Source organism: Pelobates fuscus, chromosome 2 (genome assembly GCF_036172605.1).
Source record: "Pelobates fuscus isolate aPelFus1 chromosome 2, aPelFus1.pri, whole genome shotgun sequence".
In the NCBI taxonomy this organism is placed as follows: domain Eukaryota; kingdom Metazoa; phylum Chordata; class Amphibia; order Anura; family Pelobatidae; genus Pelobates; species Pelobates fuscus.
In genome coordinates this window covers 333586673-333612334 of record NC_086318.1, presented here as the reverse complement: position 1 = coordinate 333612334, position 25662 = coordinate 333586673, and the positions used below count along the sequence as shown (strand labels likewise).

Below are 25662 nucleotides of genomic sequence, written 5' to 3'. Positions count from 1 at the left end.
GGGCGCAGGTGGAACACTGTATTTTCGGTTGGAGTAACCGTTTAAAATCTAGAAGGCCTATTCACAAAATTCTGAATTGAGCTATGCTGCCATTTACCTACTTAATAATTTGCAAGGGGAGGGTGGGAATGTCACCAGTGACGGGCTGCTTTGAGAAATTCTAGGTGATTTACTAATAACAATTTATGCATCGGAAATTTCCATTTATAACAAGAAGAATGCATTTTATTAACACAGACAGATTTCTAAACACTCTATTACATACTCAGAAACACCAAAATGGGGACCTTTTAGAAAAGGACAAAGGGATTTGGGTGGAAAATTTGGGCATAATGGCATCATGCGATACCGTCCGGCCACGGAAACCACATTTGTGCTCTATGTTCTGTTGTTCCACGAAGTGAGACTGTCAGTGTTTCCATTTCATATAAGTTATCAACCTTGTCAATCCAATGTTGTATGGTTGGGACATCTGTCGTGCGCCATCTGATCGGTACAAAGGACTCTCAGTATATCTCTTGACTGATTTTTAATTTCAGTAAAATTCCAACACAGTCAGTATGAGTATTTCATAAAGATTAAAGAAATACTAATTTTTCAAGGGATGGGGGGCGGGGGTGTGTGACCATACCTCTGCTTAAAAAAAAAAAAAATGCATATCATCAAAGCAAAACTGCAGCAGAACATTTTATTATCTCCATGAAAGTTATTTCATTCTACACTAGACCATAACATACCAGCTTCTATGATCCATTGTATATATTTTTATTTTTTTTTTACAATAAAGCTGAGTGAAAAAAAAAATTGGTGTCACTTTTTTCTCTCCCCTCAAGCGCTTACGTCACGAGCGAGACCCCGCCCCCGTTTCACCGCCAGTCTGCTCCCGGCCTGCGCTGACTCCTGCGCTACATGTATGGTCGGTTCGGCCGTGTGTCAGCGCTGCGGTGGCCCCGACTCTCCTCCCTTTGTTTCCCTCGGGTCATTCCGTACCAGGCGGAGCCTGGGGTCACAGCCAGGATTGAGCTGGTCCTCGCCGGGCCGGGGCCGCCAGTGAATCCCACAGAGTACTGTGGCTCCGGCCCCGGACCTTCTTCCCTGCGAGTCCGGTAGCCCCAATAGTCACCTCCCCCCCCCACCTCTCGCCGGAGAGGAGCTTTCTCTGTCGGACAAGGCACGGTATGTCTGCCGCCTCCGCTGACATGATCGAGACTCCCCCCGTGCTGAACTTCGAGCAGATCGACTACAAGGAGATAGAGGTGGAAGAGGTGAGCTGGGGGCCCGGCGGAGGGACACTGTGTCAGGAACAGGGCGGAGTGATCTCTGGGAAGGTGGATGGACAGTGTGAAAGTGAGAGGAGGTCTCAGGGTCCACCATTGACCCCCTGCCAATGCCGGCAGAGAAGCTGTGTGAGAGGTGACAGCCCAGGAGATGGAGGAACACTTGGCACACTGTCTACCCAGTCTGAGGCATACCTTTTGGCACTCCAGATAAATGCATTGCCCAAGGCTGAGCATGATGGGAGAGGTAGTTCCCAAACATTTGGGGTGCGAGTGTTGGTTGTCCCAGTTCTAGACTGCTAAGCTATCAGTAACAGTAATGTGTCCATTACCCCCGCAGGTCTCCAGTGGTTGGAACTTGCACATCATATTCTTCATCACACTAGGCAACTGTCTGTAATAAACAGTCTACTGTAGCAGCACTGCCTCCCCCAAAGCTATAGAGAACCCCTCTGACACAAAATTAAAAGGTTACTCCTAGCCACAGTACCGGTTTAGTGATTTAAAGTGCCTGGAGTAAGTGCAGAAATGGTGCACATTTGGCGTAATACCCCTTTGCTGGCGGAGGTGTAAATTCACCTCTGGCATTTTCAGATTACCACAGGAAGGAGTTTCAGGCTGGCTATGGTTCATTCTGTGGATATTTCTATGCACAAAGTTGCATTAATTGGCTGAGCGCAGTCAGCTGACACTCTTGTCCAATATACGGATGACCGGATCAGCATCTAGCTTCTGCAGAAGCTGCATGCGCATTACTGACCAAAAAGGACTCTGTGTACAGCAAGGACCAAAGAATACTCTGAGTGTCCGGCAAGAGGCCAAATCGCTGCCAACAATTTGCCCCATTATTAGGAAATGGGGCCAGGGCACTTCTGGCATCATAATCATTACATCAGGCTGTAGTTGTTATGGTGATTGTTGTAACCCTTTAAGTTGCCTTTAAAGAGACACTGTAGGCACCCAGACCACTTCTGCCCATTGGAGTGGTCTGGGTGCCAACTCCCACTACCCTTAATCCTGCAAATGTAATTATTGAAGTTTTTTATAAACTGCAATAATTACCTTGCAGGGTTAAGTCCTCCCCTAGTGGCTGTCTACTAGACAGCCACTAAAGGGCGCTTCCTGCTCCATAGCACAGGTTTTCTGTGCTAGAGTGTCGCTGGACGTCCTCACGCTGTGTGAGGACCTCCAGCGTCACTCAAATGCTTTCCTATGAAGAGCACTAATGCGCATGCGCATTAGGTCTCCTCAGCCGGCGGGCGGGATCAGTCTTGCCCACCGGCTGATGTAAAGAAGAGGAGGAGTGGCGGCGAGCAGAAACCACTGCCCTCCCACCCCCGGTTGCTAAGACACCCCTTCAGCAACCGGAGGTGGGAGGGAGAGGGGACCTGCAGTACCAGGAAAACGGTTTTCCTGGCACTGGAGTGTCCCTTTAAGCATTTCATTTTAATTTGAAAAATAGGTCACTTTCCCCAAATCCAAAATAAGGCAGTTACCCGTTGGTAAGATCCATGTTTAGGATTTGGGAAAAGTTAACTATTAAGTTAAAATGAAATGTTTAAAGGGATACATCACCATAACCACTAAACCTTGATTTGATGATCATGATGCCTGAAGTACCCTGGCCCCCTTCTAGTAATGGGGCAAATTGTTTGAAGCGGTTTATCCTCTTGCTGAAAACGGAGAGTCCTCTTTGGTCAGTGATATTCATTCAGCTTCTGCAGAAACTAGATGCTGATCTCGTCAGCTGTTTATTTGCTGGTAGTGTCAGCTGACTGCTCTCAGCGAATGAATGCAATTTTGTGGAGACCCGCTGAAATAGCAGGGGTTAGGAACCAAGGGTATATAACTTAGGGATTCCAAAAGCCCAGCTTACATGCCACACTCCGTTTCAAAATGAGCACATGGTACTGTAAGTAGATAAATTATTTTCTATATTTAAAGAGGAAGCACGTTCTGTTCAGTGTAAAGTGAGGAAACAAATTATTTGACACAAAGATTAGCTTTAGACAGGCAGGAATAAGAGATGAAGATCTTGCTCAAATGAGCTTCCAGTCTGAAACTGTATGTGAATATTTATTAAAAATAATTGAGCTTACGATCTTTCCTATGGAATATTGAGATTTGTAGTAAGCCTATGACTATTGAGAAGCAAAAGAGTAAATGGCATCTAGTTTACCTTGACCACACAAGTTAGAAAACACTCTCCCAATAAACATAAAGTGACACTATAATCACAAGAACTACTACAGCTTATTGTATTTATTCTGTGAGTAGAATCATTGCCTTCAGACTTTTTGCAGTAAACACTGTCTTTTCAGAGAAAATCTGTGTTTACATTACAGCCTAGTGATCCATCCACTGGTCACTCAGCTGCTAAAGGTGCTTCCTGGGCAGTGCTGCATGCAATACAGCATTGAAATAGTATCTCCACCCTCTTCATGGGCACTAAACTTTCCTAATAGAAATGCTTTGATTCAATGCATCTCTATCGAGAGATACTGATTGGCCATGGCTGTGTTTGGCTTGTGCTGGCTCTGCCCCTGATTTGGGAGGGGGGGAGGTGCTTAGATGGTGGTTTTTAATACCATAGGGTTTTGGAACACATGTTTTTGTTCCTGACCCTATAGTGTTCCTTTAATGCTACTAAGGCTACACATGATCTAACAATTACATATTTAATACCAGCTTTTAAAGACTGATTTCTCACATACAAATTGAAATTTTCTAAATAAGCAGTTATGAGGAGTCTAGAACTGACTTCAATTGTAGGCTAAAATAATAGTGTGGGAAAATGTCTCTATTGTGAGAGGTTTTAATGACTCGGAACCCTGAATTTGGTCTAACTATTAGAAACATGGTTTCACCCAGAACCAGGAGACATCACCTGTTGCCTAAGAGCACCCTGACCACTACATTATTCTTGGACTGTGAATTTAATTTTCTCAATTTAAAATGTTAAAGGAAGATTCAAGCCTGGAGCTTGACACTCTTTAACGTAATAAAAGAAAAATGAAGCAGGTAAAAAACATGCTTGAAATTCCATTATTTGATGCAATGTCTGAAGAGACCCAGGAAGTGGCTGAAATTCCCCAGCCAATCTTGACTCTCCTGTAGTATTAAGTAACAAAGCAGTGCTTCTCCGATAACTACCTCATCAGTTAGTGTATGTGAGATATGTAGTTCAGCAACCAAAAGTGTTTTTTTGTTTTTTTTTATTCATGAAAATACACAAGATATAGCGGCTGCATGTATATTAATTTGCTGAAAATTATTTGAAGAAATTTTTTTTTTGCAAGTGAAGCTACGTGCAGAATGAGCACTGTTAAGTTAAAAATATATTTAGTTTTTAACTTCTTTAAATCAAAACTACAGTTAATTATTTTTTTTTAGTGACCTTTCCCCCTTTGTTATAATAAAATAACCCTTTTCTTATTCAGTCCCCACTTGTCTTACTCCTCTTAAATTGTTTTCATCAAATCAAATGCATAATGAATGATTGTGGATGAGAAGTGAATGCGCGGCAAGCGCTGCTCCTCTCCAGTCAAATGCTTCTAACAGAAGTGTTTTTCTGTGAGAAGCATGGGAGCTGCATGCATTGTGCAGATCTGACCTTCAACGTCCTCATGTAATGAGTCTAAATTAGTTGCGGATGCAAAAGCACCATCTACTGTCAAAACGCCAAGGCACTGCACACAGACCCCTTCATTGAGTGGTCCGAATGCCTATAGTGTCCCTTTAACAAGCTTTCCTCCGCGTGCATGCTGTACAATTAAATTATTTCTGAAAATGCACTTTAGCTTGTTTTTTGGTAACAATTACAGTATGCCTGTTTAATAGTATAAGAATTTTGAATTGATTTACATAATTTATGATGATGTAGTCTTTTCTTTCCTATTTTTGATGAGTTACTGTGACTTGTTGAAAACAAAGATATGTCCTTTACTGTTTTATGTTTGTATATCTGACACAAACACTGTAGTGCCCCCTGCATATTTCCTTTGCAGGAAACTAATCTAGTGTCTGGTAGACAGCCACTAGAGGTGGACTTTACACTGCAATGTAACTCTGAAATTGCAGTGTTTTACATTACAGGGTTAAGACCTGCACTTCACCCGGACCACTTCAATGAGATGACATGGTCTGGGTGCCTATATAGTCCCTTTAAGGGTACTTTTTAGAATAGAACTATGCAGTGAATGTTATTGGAGGGGAGGGGGCTATCCTTGCACTAGGTTTGACTTCCTATATGGGATAAATCACCACTCCGTGAGAAGCTTACCATGATAGCAGACCATTCCATTTAATGCCATATTCTGACCTGTAAACAAACTGTTCTATTTTGTAAAGGAGGTTCTGTTTCTGAGAAAAACATGAGTAAACTTAAAAAAAATTAATAAAAAAATATTGCTCATGTTAACAAACTGTAACATCTGTATTTAGACAACATGAAGTGTTTGTAATTGTGTAGCTGATCTCTCAAAGGCATGCCTGAAATAGCTTTTTTTTTTTTTTTATTCATTTTATATTTTTGCAGTGCAAAAGTGTACAACATGCTTGAGGTGCCCCAACAGCAATCCACAAGCTAATCAACATATATAGAACATTGAGACACATGGAAAAACGTGCATAATTTTATAATTATGAACTTGTCAGGCTTTCATGTCCTAGCTATATGCAAGTATGCTAGTAGGTAAAGTGGTAGGCTGGCTAGCTAGACGTGTAAATCAACCGGGATATTTTATATTTAATAACTTGTCTAGGCTATGCTGATAATTGCGTTGCACTGGAGTCTGGAGCATGAATACAAGGTCATTTTAAGCCCCAGGTGTTGTAAACATGGTTGGTTGTGTCCATGTGTCTGTGTTTGGTGTATATGGGCACAATGTTGAGTGCTAGAGACCCGAGGTTGCATGCTTGTGACTGTCTCTGTTATCCGATTACCTCCTTTGGGATACAGCTGGAGCCCGTCGGCGGGCCTCTGAGGGCCGCAGTTGCACAGATGTGAATGAGGTTGTCCCTCCAGCCCAAGGCTGGTGTCTAGGCCTGCATCCTTTTTAACGCTGATCTGGTGTCTTATAAAGTCCGAGTTGCCTCCACGTGTGGGAGTGCCGGGGGGCCTGCTTCTTGCGGTGCTAGCGCCTCCGCTTGTGTAGTTAATGCCCAAGGGTCCGTGCTCATGTGGCCTTCAGCCCGCGTGGGCCTGGAAGGTTGACGGTATGTGCTTGTACAGGTGTTGTGCCTGAGGGTGGCCCACTTCCTGCTGTTTGCAGCATTGCTCACCCGTTGCTGGGATGTCTTGGTGCTCTGTCTGGTCCGCCTGAGCACGTTCTTGCTGTCTCTCTCAGAAGCGCAGGAAGATTTGTTCTAGGCTTTGTAGGGAATCGGTGATTATACCGTGATGAGGCCTTGGGCTTGAAGGCAGGCTCGTTATTGCCATATTGTGATCGCCACGAGGGAGACCTGAAATAGCTTTTTAAACTTGCTTCTGGTTTTGTGGAACCTCACCTTGATTTTGAATTTAATATAGTTTCAAATTAGTTTTAGTTACATGCAGTATTATTGCTTCTCTGGATTCACATTTAACCTGTACTTTAGCTACTCTAAGGGACTATATTCTCATTTATAAAATGTGTACCATGCTACTTATCAACAATTATTGTCTAGCCTTGATATCACTTTGCAAATCCTATTGGCCATGCTTGGGAACAGGTTAAAAATAAATACATACAGATGTTTTACAGGGCTTTTACATGTTTTTTTTTAGATATACCCACAATGAAAGAAATGCAGCAATTAATGCATATATGTTTTGCTTTGGGGTGTATCTACTAAATTGTTTTTAAAAAAACGTAAAAATCCATTGGAGTCTTCCTTTAGCTATGCACCATAGCTCACTGCAGGAGCCAAGGGGTGGATGCGATTGCAGAGTGTATCATAGCTACAACAGCAGGCTGGCGGTCACTAGTGGAGTGGTTTTGTCCAAAGGTAAAAAATATAAAGCATCTATGCACCAAAATCACTTTAATAAGCCTACATTTTTAAATATCTGGGATCCTTATGATTTTCTATACAAACAATATATAATTAAGCTATTGATACTTTTTTAATGCATTTATTTAAAATTATTTAGTGGCTATGTAAATATAAATCCTTAGCAGCCATGAGAAGATTGCTAGTCAGTCTTTTGACAGACTGGTGGATTGATGGAAAATCGGTTTCTTGTGTGTTTGCTTTGAAATTAATTCAGCTCATTCTAAATTAAATGTGTTGCTTCCCATGTGTCCCTAATTCATGCATTGGCATTGGTGACATTTAGCAATGTCACACTTGCAGCGTCTGTAGTTCCAGGATTAAGCAAATCTATTCTGTCATTTGAAATCTATGTACATCGTAATTTGACAGATGACTATAAAGAAGATATCTTGCATGTTATCTCTGTGACCTTGTTGCCATTTCTACAAAAAAGTAATGCTGATTACAATAGGTGGCTTTTGACAGCTATGTATATATATATATATATATATATATATATATATATATATATATATATATATATATATATATATATATGTATATGTATGTATGTATGTATGAAAAATATATTATTTAGTGATTGTGATTTAAATGAAACCAAGAACCAAAGCCACTTTATCTTATTTAAAGGGACTGTATAGGCTTCAGAACAACTTTAATCTAAATTAAGTTATGATGCTACGAGTCTACCTGAAGAAATCTAACCTACAAGGGTTAAACCATTTTCGAACAGTTTAACCCTGAAGTTTCTCATTCAGCGCTGGTCTCAGCAAACCCCCTGGCAGCATTCGGCTTCTGAATTTTCACTTACAGGAAGCACGGATTGGCTGACGATGGTCAGCTGACGCTCAAAGTCAATCAGTGACTCACTAAACTGGTAAGTTTCTTTCCAAGCCAGTTTAGTGAATGGGGAGTCACTGATTGGTTTAGAGCATCAACTCAGAAGCCAGATGCCGCATGGGGAGGGCTGAGACCGGTGGTTGAGGCAAATTTGGTGTTAAACAGTTCGAAAACGGTTTAACCACAGAATGTAAGAGGGCCTCCTGACACCATAACAACTTCATTTAGATGATGTTTTGGTGCCTGGAGTGTTTCTCTTTGAGTGTTTGTGAAAAGGCCCTGTCCTTTTTCTCGGACCACCACTAAAGGTACTTTCCACTTAAATTTAAGGTCTTCACATTTTTCAACAAAATTCATAGCATTGATGATACCAGGCCTCTAATTCCTGTAGTGGAGATGCACTGGATTCAATGGATTGTCATCCATAGTCTAAATAAAAAAAAACCAAACAAAGTACTATACTAAACTAATGATATGTAAGCCATTAATCTGAAGGCTTGAAAACATTTTTTTTTTTTTTTTTTTTTTTTTTTTTTTTATTATTGAAATTTATTTAAATGGAAACTATAGTCACCTGTACCATTACAGCTTCATGTTTTGGTTCTGGTGTCTATAGCATATCCCTGCAGGCTTAGCAATGTTAATGCTGCATTTTCTCTTAGGAAAAGGCAGTGTTTACACTGCTGCTTTGGAACACCTCTAGTGGCAATCACTCAGACAGCCATTAGAGGTGCTTCCAAGTCCTGCATGGAGATGCTGAACACTTCCCATAGAGACGCATTTTTATGAGATGTTGCTAATTAGCGCAACGTTTTGCTGTGAATGCGCAATAGCCTCCCAATGTTTTTCTATGGGAAAACATTTGATTCCCTGAGATCATCTGGATTGATGATCTCCGTCATGGAGGGGTGGCAGCCACGGCTAGATCGGCACATTGGTGGAAAAAAAGGTTTAATGTGTACCATGCTGGTGTCTATAGCCTGTCCCTGCAGGCTTTCAAATGTATACACTGCCTTTTAATAGACAAGGCAGTGTTTATTGCAGTATGCTAAATAGAAACATAGAATGTGACGGCAGATAAGAACACGTTCGGCCCATCTAGTCTGCCCAATTTTCTAAATGCTTTCATTAGTCCCTGGCCTTATCTTATAGTTAGGATAGCCTTATGCCTATCCCACGCATGCTTAAACTCCTTTACTGTGTTAACCTCTACCACTTCAGCTAGAAGGCTATTCCATGCATCCACTACCCTCTCAGTAAAGTAATACTTCCGGATATTATTTTTAAACCTTTGACTATGTCCTCTTGTTGTGGTAGTTTTTCTTCTTTTAAATATGGTCTCCTCCTTTACCGTGTTGATTCCCTTTATGTATTTAAATGTTTCTATCATATCCCCCCTGTCTCGTCTTTCCTCCAAGCTATACCAACTGTACATTTGGGGGCCGCTAAATTTGAGTGCCATGCTCAAGTTCAACCACCTGGTGCACCCCAGATGGGACTTGAACCCACAATCCCTGGCTTAGGAGGACAGTGCCTTATCAACTTATATTACAGCCTAGTTACATCTCCAGTGGCAGTTACTCAGGCGACCACTAAAGTGATTCCTATCTCAGTGCCGCACGGTTTGCAGATTGTTCCCCATAGAGATGCCGATTGGTGCAGTGTTTTTACCTTCCCAATTCTTTCTTATGGAAAAGCTTTGGATTGGCGGAGATGATCAAGCTTTGATGATCATAGCCATAAAGGAGGGTCCAGCTATGTAGAGATTGCAAAAAAAAAAAACGTTCCCACTCGATCGGAGGGGGTTGGTCACCTAAACATACACATTTACTGACAAACATACACACACACACACATATATACACTGTCTGACACAAACACATACACAGGCAAACACACTGAGAGACACAGACACACACAGTCACAAAGTATTATATGGTTTAAATTCAGTTTTATTCCACCCAGCCTCCCTACCTTTGGGAGAGTTGGAGTGGATCGGCTTTCCCTGGGGTCCAGTGGGTGGCTGGTGTTCTATCAATAAACCCTACCCCGAAAAAATTCTCTACTCCCATCACTTCAGTTGACACTGGGCCACCTGTAGTGAGCCAAATCAGCTGTAGGTCAGCTTATCTGTGTGCAGTGTCTGCTTGCAACCAGGAGGGGGAATAAGATTGTCGTAGTGCGCCGTGCATTGTCTGGTCCAGCGCATGCGCAGTGGCATGGTAAAAATACCCTACCCTGTGCTGGGCATGCATACCACAAAGCTGATTTAAGTGCATGAACACTACTGCCGTGAAAATACCCAATCCTAATATTGCACTCGCAATGTTCCTGTACCAGAGCATGTGCTGTGCACGCTAACGGCGCACTGTGACAATCCCATATCCTCTTTCTGGTGCGGTGCAGGTGCCCCACACAGGTAAGCTGACCTACAGCTGATTCGGCTCACTTCTGTTATGCCCGCGTCACCGGAAGTGACGGGGCTAGGGAGTTTTCACAGGGTAGGATTTTTTGATAGAACACTAACTGGTGGAGAGTGACGGCGGGCAGCCTGTTACACGTACAATAGGCAGGTGGCGAGGGAGCTGTGATCTTCCCTCGCGTGCTGCTTAGAGATGCTAGGGCCAAAGTGACGTCATATTCTGGATCGGTATCATTAAGCGGCGCGTGAGGAAGCAGAGCAGAAAGATCACAGCTCCCTCGCAGTCTGTAAGAATACATGTTTTTATTCCGAACACCATAGTTTACTCCTAACTATTGCTCTCTGTTCCAGTATAAATGCTGCATGTTCAACTACACTGCCATCTGCTCTCTTCTCTGTGACTTGGGAAAGGGCAGTTGGGGTATCACATAGAACTGAAGTCCTATTTCATGAGTAAGTGAATTTACTGGAAATGTTGCCAAAAGGAAGAATAATAATGTTGTATCTAGCTACCTTCATAATTCATGAAAACATTTGTTTCCCAGTGGAGTGTTTGTTAGCTATACTTCAGAGTTCTTTGGTAGGGTCAGTAGTACAGTTCTTCAGGATCAAGATAAGCAGTATATGTGTTGATTGTTTCTTGTATATACCGTGTGATATGTTGGATATCCAGGGGGATAAAAACACTGAATATATATTTTTTCTGACCCTATAGTATTAAAACCACCATCTGGTCTCCCTAAATATAGTAAAATCTTACTTGTATTTAAGTCTGCAGTTCCTGGTTCTGCCCCTGTTTGCCTGTGAACCGCCTCTGTCTACTGACATCATCAGAAATGGTGCTCTGAGACAATCACTGTGCTTCCACATAGGATTGGCTGAGACTGTGAAGGAGGCAGATCAGGGGCAGAGCCAACACAAGTCAAGCACAGCCCTGGCCAATCAGCTTCTCCTCATAGAGATGAATTGAATCTGTGCATCTGTATGAGGAAAGTTTTTAGTGTCTTCATGCAGAGGGTGGAGACACTGAATGGCTGCCCAAGGAAGGATCTCTAGCAGCCATCTAAGGAGTGGCCAGTAGTTATACCTAGACTGTAATGTGCACACTGCATTTTCTCTAAAGACCATTTTTACAGCAAAAAGCCTGAAGGGAATGATTCTACTCACCAGAGCAAATGCAATAAGCTGTAGTAGTTCTTGTGATTATAGTGTCCTTTTAATTACCGTATATACTCGAGTATAAGCCGAGTTTTTCAGCCCATTTTTTTGGCTGAAAAACCCCAACTCGGCTTATACTCGAGTCAAGGTCTGTATTATGGCAATTTACATTGCCATAATACAGACTGGGGGAGAGGGGGGCTGGCAGAGCTGTACTTAACTTTCCTGCAGCTCCTGTCAGCTCTCCCCCCTCCGCGCGGTCCGTTCAGCACCTCGGTCAGCTCCCAGTGTAAGTCTCGCGAGAGCCGCGGGGTCATAGTGCGGCTCTCGCGAGACTTACAGTGTGAGCTGACAGAGGAGCTGCACGGACGGCGCAGAGGAGGAGAGAGCTGACAGGAGCTGCAGGAGAGGTAAGTACAGCTCTGCCAGCCCCCCTCTCCCCCCCACTGAACTGCCACTGGACCACCAGGGAAGGAGAGCCCCCCTCCCTGCCATGTATCAAGCAGGGAGGGGGGACGAAAAAAAAATAAAATAAGAAATAATAATAATAAAAAAAATAATAATAATAAAAAAAATAATAATAAAAAAAGGGGGTATAAGGACCACTGTGGGAGGGGGGGGGGGTATAAGGACCACTATGGGAGGGAGGGGGTGGGATAAGGACCACTATGGGAGGGAGGGGGGGTATAAGGACCACTATGGGAGGGAGGGGGGGTATAAGGACCGCAATGGGAGGGAGGGGGGGGATAAGGACCACTATTGGAGGGAGGGGGTGGGATAAGGACCACTATTGGAGGGAGGGGGTGGGATAAGGACCACTATTGGAGGGAGGGGGTGGGATAAGGACCACTATGGGAGGGAGGGGGGTATAAGGACCGCTATGGGAGGGAGGGGGGTATAAGGACCGCTATGGGAGGGAGGGGGGATAAGGACCGCTATGGGAGGGAGGGGGGGGTATAAGGACCACTATGGGAGGGAGGGGGGGTATAAGGACCGCTATGGGAGGGAGGGGGGATAAGGACCGCTATGGGAGGGAGGGGGGGGTATAAGGACCACTATGGGAGGGAGGGGGGGTATAAGGACCACTATGGGAGGGAGGGGGGGGATACGGACCACTATGGGAGGGAGGGGGGGTATAAGGACCACTATGGGAGGGAGGGGGGGGATACGGACCACTATGGGAGGGAGGGGGGGGATAAGGACCACTATGGGAGGGAGGGGGGATAAGGACCGCTATGGGAGGGAGGGGGGATAAGGACCACTATGGGAGGGAGGGGGGGATAAGGACCACTATGGGAGGGAGGGGGGGGATAAGGACCACTATGGGAGGGAGGGGGGGGATAAGGACCACTATGGGAGGGAGGGGGGGGATAAGGACCACTATCGGAGGCAGGGGGGTGGGATAAGGACCACTATGGGAGGGAGGGGGGGAGAAAAGGAACACTATGGGAGGGAGGGGGGGATAAGGACCACTATGGGAGGGAGGGGGATAAGGACCACTATGGGAGGGAGGGGGATAAGGACCACTATGGGAGGAAGGGGGGGATAAGGACCACTATGGGAGGAAGGGGGGGATAAGGACCACTATGGGAGGAAGGGGGGGATAAGGACCACTAGGGGAGGGGAGGGGGAAGTAAGGACCACTGGGGGAGGGGGGTGAAGGAACACGGGGGTGGGGAGGTAAGGACCACTGAGGGAGGAGGAGGGGAGGTCAGGACATATGGGGGGGGGGGGGGGGGGCAAATATCCTTGCACCGGCCCTGCACACACTGCATTCATACACTGCATTCATACACACACTGCACTCATACACACACTGCACTCATACACACACTGCACTCACACACACTGCATTCATACACACACACACTGCATTCATACACACACACACTGCATTCATACACACACACACTGCACTCATACACACACACACACTGCACTCATACACACACGCGCTGCACTCATACACACACGCGCTGCACTCATACACACACGCGCTGCACTCATACACACACGCGCTGCACTCATACACACACGCGCTGCACTCATACACACACGCGCTGCACTCATACACACACGCGCTGCACTCATACACACACGCGCTGCACTCATACACACACGCGCTGCACTCATACACACACGCGCTGCACTCATACACACACGCGCTGCACTCATACACACACGCGCTGCACTCATACACACACGCGCTGCACTCATACACACACGCGCTGCACTCATACACACACGCGCTGCACTCATACACACACGCGCTGCACTCATACACACACACTGCATTCATTATACACACACTGTAAATAAATATTCAATTAATATATTTTTTTTAGGATCTAATTTTATTTAGAAATTTACCAGTAGCTGCTGCATTTCCCACCCTAATCTTATACTCGAGTCAATAAGTTTTCCCAGTTTTTTGGGGAAAAATTAGGGGCCTCGGCTTATATTCGGGTCGGCTTATACTCGAGTATATACGGTATATACCTTATGTTTCTTTGTAATTTCCCCTACAAACAAGTATTGATAATGTACTGCAAGTCATGTGCTCCTTTTTATTATTTTTTTTTTTATAAAGAATTATAGTTTTTCTATTTTGTTTATTGCAGTTTAAAATTTTCAAATGTCCTTGTATTTAAACAGGTTGTTGGACGAGGAACCTTTGGTGTTGTTTGTAAAGCAAAATGGCGAGGAAAAGATGTGGCTATCAAGCAAATCGAAAGCGAATCAGAAAGGAAAGCTTTTATAGTTGAGGTATTAATTGTCACAGGTTTTTTCCAAAAAAAAATAAAAATGTAATTTTCCAGTTTGGCTTTTTTTCTCCTCTCTTGGTTTAATTAACCTTTTATGTCATTATATCGGCATAGCGGTAAAGACTACAGATATGCTGCCCATAGGCCTAGTATGCCACCAAATGGACATCGGAGGCTGAGTTTTATGTTCTCATCACCCTCCTATTTGCAATTGAATTTAAATAATTGGGACTCATTACAATCTGTGCTAACTGAAAGGACTTGTTATGTTTACTTCCCATCATCAAACAGTGTACGTGAAAATATAAAAATCTCATTACAGTTGCAGTAGAAGCTCCCACAACCAAACATTGTTTCATTTTTCAGCTCCGGCAGTTGTCACGTGTGAACCATCCAAATATTGTAAAATTGTATGGAGCATGCCTAAATCCAGTAAGTTCTCTTTGTGTTTTGTTTTTTTTTTATAAGAAAATTGCATTTTTACATTGTGTAAAAAGTTTTAAAAAGGCCTACGTTAATAGTTTAACATCTTGCACATCTTTCATCTGAGGTGAGGCTTGTTCATCTCCTCCATAGACTCCACACTTTGTGCCGTGATTTGTGTATGCACCCATACCCGAAAATTGTGTATACATAATTGCAAATTAAATGAGTTTATTGCAAACTAATTTAGTTTGAGCTCTGACTGCAATCTTGGCATAATTTTCAAAGAGCAGTGACACAGGAAGCCTCAATGCAATCTTTCAGAGACTTAGTCTCTGTTTACAGTGCCCTTCATTTGAACTTTTCTGTGTCTGTCGATTCAATGAACTAGCCTCAATTTACTCTCTTTATGGTCCCTTTCTCTTTACGTCAGCTCTGTCCTAGAGGAGGAGCAGGAACATGAAGCGATAAGGTGAGAGCTGTAGCAGCTGTCCTTTTGTAAGTTAAAGCAGCCGATGGCGATTCACTGTGTGTTCTGACACAGCAATTTGAGCTGCAGTAGTTCTTCTGTGTGATCAGAACAGTTGGGCTATCCTTTGCTCCCCATGTGCATCAATGGGCCTTGAGTGTACATGACCCTGACACCTGTTAAACTGTTGTCCTTCCATGCACCACTGTTGGTAGGTACTAACAACTGCAAACGAGGTACACCCCCACAAGACTTGTCGTTTTGAAGATGCTCTGACCCAATTGTCTAGCCATCACGATTTGGCCCTTGTTAAAGTCACTCAGATCTTTTCGCTTTCCAATATTTTTTTTTCCTGTTTCCAACACATGACGTTCAAGAACTAACTGTTCATTTGCTGCATAATATATCCCACCCCCTCACAAGTGGCATTGTAATGATATAAACAACTTTATTCACTTCACCGGTCAGTGGTTTTAATGTTGTGGCTGATTAGTGCCATGATAAGTAATCAGTCCGGTTCGTTGCTTGGCACTGTGCTGGAAATTCTAGTAGCATGTGTCCAGACATTAAACACAGTGATGATCTATCTCTGTATAATGTCTGGGCATCTACTCACAGAGCTGCTTACCGACTATTTTGCTCTACCAGCACAGCTCTGTATATAAGGAGATAACTTGTGTCAGTGCCTGTCAGTGTGTGCGTGTCCAAAGTGCAACAACATAAACTGGGAATGTATGGGACCAGTGTGAGTGAATTATTGGAATATGTAGGGACAAAATGTTGTTTTACATGTGCAGAAATGTTATTTAGTTACTAAAGTTTTCTCAACTAACTTCATTACTTGGTTAATTTCCTGTCCAAAAAAATATATTTTTTTTTGTTTTTGTTCTTCAGTATGCTTAGGTAGCACATTATTCAATGGAAAGACTACTAATTAGAACACAGAGAAAACAATGGGGGGTTCTGTTTTTTTTTTTTTTGTTTGTTTTTTTTAGTTTATTTTTTTATTTGCAAATTGCTTGGTATTGAAGGGGTTAAAGAGCTACCATTAAAATGATCCTCCATCAGGCAGCCACGACTTTGAGGAGTGACCATTAGTACTCATATAGTGGGTTGATATATAATAACTTCAGTTGTGAATTCTTAACAGAAGACCATATCTACAGGTTTATAATAAAATGTGTTTTGTATAGATGAATTCAAAAATAATTTTTTTTTTTTTTTGTTTGTTTTTTAGGTATGTCTTGTTATGGAATATGCAGAAGGAGGCTCATTATACAATGGTTAGATAAAACGGTCTATCATGTATAGATATTTCTGTCTAAATATGAATGCACCCAATCACACACTGCCCAAAATTATAGGGATACAGCTATTTCACCTACTCACATGGGTATTGCAATCTCCATATACAAGCAGTGGCAGTTGACTGTCAAAGGATGTCATCTTTGCAACCTGTCACATTTTTTGTCCATGTCCTAGTTGACTGTAAGTGAGGTTCCTAAGACCATTTTTTTTTAAATGTAGAACATAAAAATTCTGCTTAAAAACTGATATCTTCACAAAATGATTTTCCATGGCCTAGCCTACACCTGTGATCACGAAGTAATGCCAAGCTTCCGTCAGTAGTCGTAATCTGGAATAATAGAAATATGTTCTCTTGATTGGTGAACAATGCTTTAACAAGCAACAACCCCAATGATTTCAGATTCGACAGATGCTCTTCAATAGATAATGATAGTGTAAATCAAGAATTGTTAAAAACTGTCTTTCTTTTCACATGTCACAAAAGTATAAGTCCGCTAAAGTTCTCATTCATTTGATTCCACGATTAAATCTTTTGGAGCACAAATTTGAGGATGTTCCTTTTCTAGAATACAAAGACAGGGATTTTCTACCCAAATATTTCAATATAGAAATTGATTGTAGAAAGTCTTGCAATGTGCCACAAACACAACCCCCATTAAACACATTTGGGGATGAATGAAATTGATGACTGAAAGCTCTTTCTGCTATCCAGCATCCATGCAGACCAAACTAATATATCCTTTTTGCTGCATGAAAGCAAATCCCTACTGCAACGTTCCAATATTTACAGGAAATGCTTTAACCCCTTAAGGACCAAACTTCTGGAATAAAAGGGAATCATGACGTGTCAGACACGTCATGTGTCCTTAAGGGGTTAACAAAAAAAAAATTGGAGGCAGCAATAATAGTTCCCTATTAATATCCACGATCTAATAACCTGTTCGAAGCACAGATGTCCATGTTCTTCTTGCATTAATGTACATGAGTTGGTGTGTGTTTACATGTATTATGTAAAATATAATATTTAAGAAGTTCTGGAGTTGTTCAAAGTTCTAGTAGTTTTCTCTAGAAAATGTTGATGGCTGTATTCGTCCAATGTTTCTAATTTTGAATTTAATATTTATGGGAGGATGTAAGGTTTATTTATACACCACATGTAAGATTTTCTACAAAGAGAGGGGGAGGCATACATGTACTTCAGAACTCTTTCATTATTATTGAATGTGCTCGGATTGCTACGAAACATCCTGATTTGCTTCCTCATTGGATCATTATAAATGTGTACTTGGCTGCTTGTAGATGAAAAATAGGGATCTCCTCTTTCCTTTTTAACCCCGCCACCCACATCCTGTATTTCATAAATAATGCCAAAAGCTTCCTTCTTCCATCAAATGTGAACCTGGATTTTTATACAGAGAGAAGAGGATTGCTCACTCCACTGCCAAAATACAAATAATAAAACCTCACTATTTTGTGAAAACATGCATTTTTTGGGAGGGGGGGCTATATCAAGAGCGACTTGCAAAAGCTTCAGCATTTGGAAGCTGTGCCTTCTTCCCCAGACCCAGGTTTACTGTAGTCGTCTGATCATGGACTTCATAATGCAGCTCAATTAGAATTCTTTGCAAGGCATGTGTTCTGGGCACTTGCCTGTCTCTTGTTTAGCTCCATTAAGCTAAACTATCAGGAAGGAGCAGGACCGGATGATTCTACTCACCAGAACAAATACAATAAGCTTTAGTTGTTCTGGTGACTATAGTGTCCCTTTAAGAGGTCTGGAGTGTCCATTAAAGGGTTTACATGTACAATTTCTTACAATGCTTTATAGTGCATTTCTGTTTAATTTATTCACCTTTGTAGTCTGCCATGCATTTGATCTTTTTCTCCTCTTCTTGCCTTGTTATGCAGTCCTGCATGGTGCTGAGCCATTGCCTTACTACACAGCTGCCCATGCAATGAGTTGGTGTTTACAATGTGCCCAAGGAGTTGCATATCTGCACAGCATGAAACCAAAGGCTCTAATTCACAGGGACCTTAAGCCACCAAAGTAAGTAGCTGTTTACCATTTAAAGGCTTCTTCCCCTTTTTAATAGATTTTCTGTTTTGCATCCCAGCGCTAGCCAAACGGCAGTTTTGTTGTGTTTTCTGACCATAAACAGAGTAACCTTTAACAAGTATAATACAAAAGAATGATTTCTAATATTATTCTAAACCTTGGTTGTAAATTGCTAGTAAGAATTATTTATTTTATTGCTAATTTAATATTGCTAAGTTCTCGTTAGAAGGGCAGCACGATTGTTATAACATGGATGCTCTTAACCCCTTAAGGACACATGCCATGTGTGACATGTCATGATTCCCTTTTATTCCAGAAGTTTGGTCCTTAAGGGGTTAAAGCAACACTTCAAACTGCACTATAGGGTTTATGGTGTTCGGAGTGTTCCTTTTGGTATCTTTAACTCCTTAAGGACCCCCTCCACCACGGCTAGTAATAAGTGGCTTATGCTTAAAACCCACAAATGTCACAAAAAGAAAGCTATTTCCTCCAATGAGTTATGTGGTGAAGGGGTGCTGTTAGCCTGTGCTCAACATTTCTATAAGCTACTTGCCATTGTCGAGTGAAATTTTAGCCCCGGTGAGTGTGTAGGGAGAATATATAAGTTGTGGCATATTTAAAATGATTGAAAACTACAGGGGCATGATTGACACATCAAAACGGATTCATTAAGCTATTGGTGTTTACTGTCAATTTAACACATTAAACTAAATCAGCATTATGTTTTTGCTTACTTAAGTTCCTTCTGAAAGGGCAAATATGCTTGCTATGTTTTTTTAAGCACAATACAGGTGATACTCGAAAAATTAGAATATCGTGCAAAAGTTCATTTATTTCAGTAATGCAACGTAAAGGGGAAACTAATATATGAGATAGACGCATTACATGCAAAGCAAGATAGTTCAAGCCGTGATTTGTCATAAGTGCGATGATATGGCTTACAGCTCATGAAAACCCCAAATCCACAAGCTCAGTAAATTAGAATATTGTGAAAAGGTGCAATATTCTAGGCTCACAGTGTCCCACTCTAAGTAAGCTAAGTAAGCCATAACACCTGCAAAGGGTTTCTGAGCCTTTAAATGGTCTCTGTCTGGTTCAGTAGGAATCACAATCATGGGGGATACTGCTGACCTGACAGTTGTGCAGAAAACCATCATTGACACCCTCCATAAGGAGGGAAAGCCTGAAAAGGTAATTGCGAAGGAAGATGGATGTTCCCAAAGTGCTGTGTCAAAGCACAATAGAATGTCATGTGGAAGAAAAAGGTACATAAGCAGCAGGGATGACCGCAGCCTGGAGAGGATTGTCAGGAAAAGGCCATTCAAATGTGGACTGAGGCTGGAGTCATCAAGAGCCACCACACACAGACGGATCCTGGACATGGGCTTCAGATATCGGATTCCTCTTGTCAAGCCGCTCCTGAACAACAAACAACGTCAGAAGCGTCTTACCTGGGCTAAAGAAAAACAGACGTGGTCCAGAGTCTGGAGGAAGAATGGAGAGGCACACACTGCAAGATGCTTGAAGTCCAGTGTGAAGTTTCCACAGTCTGTGTTGATTTGGGGAGCCATGTCATCTGCTGGTGTTGGTCCACTGTGCTTCATTAAGTCCAGGGTCAACGCAGCCGTCTACCAGGAGATTTTGGAGCACTTTATGCTTCCTTCCGCAGACGAGCTTTATGGGAATGCTGACTTCATTTTCCAGCAGAAGCCACTGCCAAAAGCACCAAAGCCTGGTTCAATGACCGTGGGATTACTGTGCTTGATTGGCCAGCAAACTCGCCTGACCTGAACCTCATAAAGACTCTATGGGGCATTGCCAAGAGAAAGATGAGACAGGAGACCGAACAATGCAGAAGGCTGCTATTAAAGCATCCTGGTCTTCCATAACACCTCAGCAGTGCCACAGGCTGATAGCTTTGCATAATTTTCTATTCCAAGCTCATTTTCTTCTCTACATGAAGTAGATCTTCACATAAATAAGATGCAGATAGATACTTGTGTACTATACACAATTCTGAGCAAATTAATTGTAAATATCTTTTATTCAAGCTTTTTGTTTTTAAATTTTAAAAACCTGTGCTATTAGAGTATAGTGAAATGGCTTAACCCCTTAGGAACATTGTCTGGTCTTTCAAATGTCTCACACATTTAATAAGTGAAGCCTTATAGAGCTGAATATGTAGAATATGTATGTGTGTGAATATATATACACACACACCTTAAAACATGCTGCAAGCCACGCCTTGAGTTACAAGGCCACAGCATACTCACCAGCAATTAATTTCTACTTGCATTGCTAAATTTTCACTCGCTAGTGGCAATTGGAAATTTATATAAATTAACCGTAGAAACCAGAATGTGATGTCAGCATAAAATGCCATTGGCACATGTGGTTGAAAACTAATTCAGTCAACTCTCCTAACTATCACTTGTTCCTTGTTTTATAGCTTGCTACTAGTGGCTGGAGGCACAGTTCTGAAGATATGTGACTTTGGTACAGCCTGTGATATCCAGACACACATGACTAACAATAAAGGGAGTGCTGCTTGGATGGCGCCAGAGGTTTTTGAAGGTAAATTATTGTTTTATATTGGCTTTATTGCTCTTTTATAATTGGATAGTGAAATTTGACATATGTGTTCATAAATACACAATATGCACCTTATGCATTTTAGTCTAATTTTTGACCAAAGTAATTGTCCATTGTGTTTTGTTTTTGTACAACACTGCAAGTGTTTTGTGATTGTTTGTTTATGTATATATATATATATATATATATATATATATACTCCCCAGCAACATGGAAGGGAGCCGGATAGTCAAAGCAAATGCAGCTTATCAGTACATTTTGTCACAGTGCGCATGTCATGTGGCTACTTTGCTTTACTGAAAATCTCCCATAAGCATGTGGATAAATAGGCGTGTGTGTATATGTATGTGTATATACACACACACACAAAATCCCACGCGTTCACAAAGTGTAATAATTATTTTGTTTATTTATCCTGACTTGACAAAATTAATTGAGATTTAGTTAGTGTTACACTGCATAAGCCTGCCACTATTTATTTATTTTACACCGAGAAAGTCCACTAGTTTGGACACATATTGTGTTATTTGAATAGTATATGTGGAACTGCACTCACTTCCACAAATCTAAGCCAGGGTGCTTGCTGAGCCGGAATCAAACACCAGATTTCCAAACATTAGTAAAGTAATAGAGGTCCAGGCACTCCTTGGTTCAAGACGGGCACTTTATTAGGAACCACAACATAATAAAGTGCCTGTCTTGAACCAAGGAGTGCCTGGACCTCTATTACTTTACGTATTGTGTTACTGACGAGCACCTCATAATAGTTTGTGGAGTCTGATCTTATGTCCTGTCATGTGAAGGTTTTTAGGATAAGTAGGTTATCCCCCAGCAGCAGTTCCACTCATCACATAGGATGGGGTAAAACTTCTGTATAATCTGATATCTGCAATACCAAAAAGGTTCCACTCCATTATTTTTCCACTGCTTTAGATATAATGTAACAGATTTTTGTCTTCAACTTGCCATGACAAATACTTACCTACAGCTGTCACTCCTCTGTTTTTACATCTTTCCTCGTCTCCATTTCTTAGCACATGAAGCCACCAATTGTTTTCCTGATGTATTTACGTTATTTAAAAGTTTTTTTTTTTTTTTGTAATAGTCACAAATACAAAACCTGTTTCAGAATAGCAGTGAATGATGAATAGTGAGACATATTTAATTTTATTTGCATTAGGTAGCAATTACAGTGAGAAGTGTGATGTGTTTAGTTGGGGTATCATCCTTTGGGAAGTAATAACCAGGAGAAAACCGTTTGATGAAATCGGTGGTCCTGCTTTCCGGATAATGTGGGCCGTTCATAATGGTGAGTTAAACACATTCTGTTGGAAATCTATATTTTCTAATTGAAATGCTTCAGCAAACCATGCTTGTAATTGCATCCTATATCCACCTTTTGTACCTCGCTTTCCCTGTTCTAAAATACAACATTCTTCCTGCTGGTTACTGTATAGCAATATATGTCAGGTTTCACTCACAATTAAACTTTCTTGAGAAAAGTCTTTAGTGAGGACTAAAATATTGATCCACTACCAACATATGTCTGCTTAATATAAAAGAGAATAACCCAAAGCACACCAGATTACACTTGCACATAAAAAAGTTTTATTCATTCAGTGATTTAATAAAATTTTTACACAGAAAGTGCAAACAGCAATATAGGCATGTAGACCATAAATGACCTATCTATATACATATCCGATACAAAGAAAAGTGCTCAGTTAATGAAATCCACAAACCCATTGCAATACAGGCATACTAACCCAGAGCAGGAGATAAAGCAACCTCAACGTTTCAGCGTCTAGCCTTCCTCAAGTGGCATCTAAACACCCAGCACCCATTCACCACACTATCAACCATTTTAAGGTTGAGCGCTCACTATATAATTGAATATGCTTAATATAAGAAAGGAGCATTATACGTACCATATGCTTATAAAATGTTGTCGTTCCCATAATATATTTTCATTATATTATGTTTTAACCTCCGATGAGTCCGTTTAACGCCAGTGGTTTGATTTTGGATGTGCAGTAAGAAACGCTGCACATACATAGATCGCATGGATAGCCGCTGGAGGATGCATGTCTCCTGGCATGCTAACCGTGCTCTGGGCGCAGCATGACCCAGGTAAGATGCCAAGCTGTTCTCACCATTACAGGGGAACGGCATCAGGGCACTCCACGAATCATAACCACTACATTAGGCTGCAGTGGTTCTAATGCTTGGAGTAACCCTTTCATTTAGTACAATGTTTTTAACAATAAAATAAAAGTATAACCTATATCTTGATAACGCCTTCTAACAAATGTAAGGCTGAATATTTGGATGAATATGTACATGTAGGTAACATTGCTTGGAAGAAACAAATGTCTTACAGAAAAAAAAAACTAAAGTGATAAAGTGCGAGTCCATTATATGTATACAAGTTTTTTTTTTGTTTTTTTTCTTTTCGGAATGTCTGGAAATATCCCCCCAAAAAGTAAAAACAAATGAACCTGATCTTTAGAAAGCTGCATTTTTTTTTTATTCATTTAGTTGGTTTTGAATGTAAACAAACATAGCATGAATTCAAGGTCAAAATCTACTTAAGTTGGTGCCTGAAATGTCTTTTTAAAATGTGTATTCCTCCGATTACAAAATTATCAAATTTCTTACATTTTTAAACACTTGCCATGCTAGGGTAGGATAAAAGGTAACTGTTAAATAAGGGTCTTAGTGTTTGCTATAGTTGATGATTAGCCATGATTTTTAATATGTCAAAACTTGTAAAGCCACTTTTGTGATTTAATTATTTCCAAAGGCTACAGTTGTGTTCATCTATGATTTAATTCATCTACTTAATTAGCTCTTTTTATGAATTCCCAGGTACTCGGCCACCGTTAATTAAAAATTTACCTAAGCCCATTGAAAGTTTAATGACTCTGTGTTGGTCAAAAGATCCCCCACAACGACCTTCCATGGAGGAAATAGTCAAGATAATGACACATCTTATGCAGGTATGTCATTTAATGCCTTGTAGTTTGTTTGGGTTGAATGCTATATTTTTCTTTTCTTTCCCATAGCATTTGTCTTTTACATTTATACTTAGGAAGGGGGTTTGAAAATAAATGGATATAGTGAAAGTGTTAAATCTCTCCTCAACATTGATGCATGGTCCAAACATTTCCTTTCTTTTAAAACCAGAAAAACATGTTTCAATAATTGGCCTCATTAAAGGCAAAAGAAGAGAGTGGGGCAGTGATTGGTGACCCTCTGGTTTCACCTGCTTTATTTAGTGTAAGGATTGTTTACATGACAGCACTCTACTGTGCAAGTGTAGTACTATAATTGCCAGATGATGCAAATTGTTCAATGACTCAATCGAGTTTACAGATTATCTAGGTTGTTTTTTTTATACATTTATTTAAAAAAAAAAAAAAAGTTTGTTTTCAAAAGTAAAATGAAATTGTAACAAATCTTGATAACATCATATAACAAATATGAGATTAAATATGTTTATTGGATTCACAACATAAATTCCAATGCAAACGTATTTGTTTTTAAGCGGGTTGGTGCCTGCGCAGAGGCATAGTTGACATTACATTTGTACTTATGCGGGCTGTTGCCTGCGCAGAGGCAAGTTTATTAAGTTATTGGTTTTACAACAGGTAGATATAGTTTTAGCTGTGTGTTTGCGTTGAATATATTTTTATTGGAGTCACATTTTGTGTTGGGTATCTAACATGCCTGAGCGGGTAGTTGCCTTCGCAGAGGCTTGGGTTTATTTATTTGGGTGTTTACGCTTTAAGTTGCCTACGCAGAGGTATAGCATTTCAGTGTCCCAGTCATTTACAGCGAAACTAGTCTCTGTGTGTTTGTTTCTATTTTCATAAAGGTCTTCCCTTTTACTTTTGTGGTGTCGTGTATGTAGGTATCTGTTCCACTGTCTTTGGGTATCCGAGTCACGCTCTGCTGGTTCTGATTGGTGGTGTATGTGTGTGTGGTGTATTTTATTGTTGTGGTTTATCAGCTTTGGTGGTTCCTCCGCGTTGAGTTGCTTCTGCTGTGCGGTCTGGGTGCGTTTTTTTTTTTGTAAGTTTATTGTGCCTGTCCGTGTGTGTATCCTCGATGTGGCGTCCGTCTCTGTAGGATGGTGCGCTTTGTGTGTGTGGTGCTTGTCCAGGGTGTCTTGTGTAGTGGTCGTGTCTCCCGCCGTAACCCCGGCTCGTTGCGCCCTGCTGTCTCCCGTTCGTTCTATCTATTCTGAGGTCTTGACTTTCCTCGTCTCTGGTTATGGTGTGGCTATTCGGTGTTGGAAGGCGGTTGGTGTAATT

The 25662-nt window shown here is 41.4% G+C and overlaps 1 protein-coding gene across 3 annotated transcripts in view; it reads left to right on the top strand.

The window, feature by feature from the left end:
* Positions 1-838: 838 nt before the first annotated feature.
* The window catches only part of MAP3K7 (mitogen-activated protein kinase kinase kinase 7), a 46516-nt gene continuing 21692 nt past the window's right edge, over positions 839-25662 (top strand). For all 3 annotated transcript variants that reach the window (XM_063443575.1, XM_063443574.1, XM_063443573.1), the window contains exons 1-8: positions 839-1265; positions 14389-14499; positions 14865-14930; positions 16628-16673; positions 18607-18745; positions 21204-21328; positions 22527-22655; positions 24215-24345. In XM_063443575.1, coding sequence (XP_063299645.1) covers positions 1179-1265; positions 14389-14499; positions 14865-14930; positions 16628-16673; positions 18607-18745; positions 21204-21328; positions 22527-22655; positions 24215-24345 — 834 coding nt within the window. In that variant the 5' untranslated portion in view covers positions 839-1178. The remainder of the gene's footprint in view (positions 1266-14388; positions 14500-14864; positions 14931-16627; positions 16674-18606; positions 18746-21203; positions 21329-22526; positions 22656-24214; positions 24346-25662) is intronic.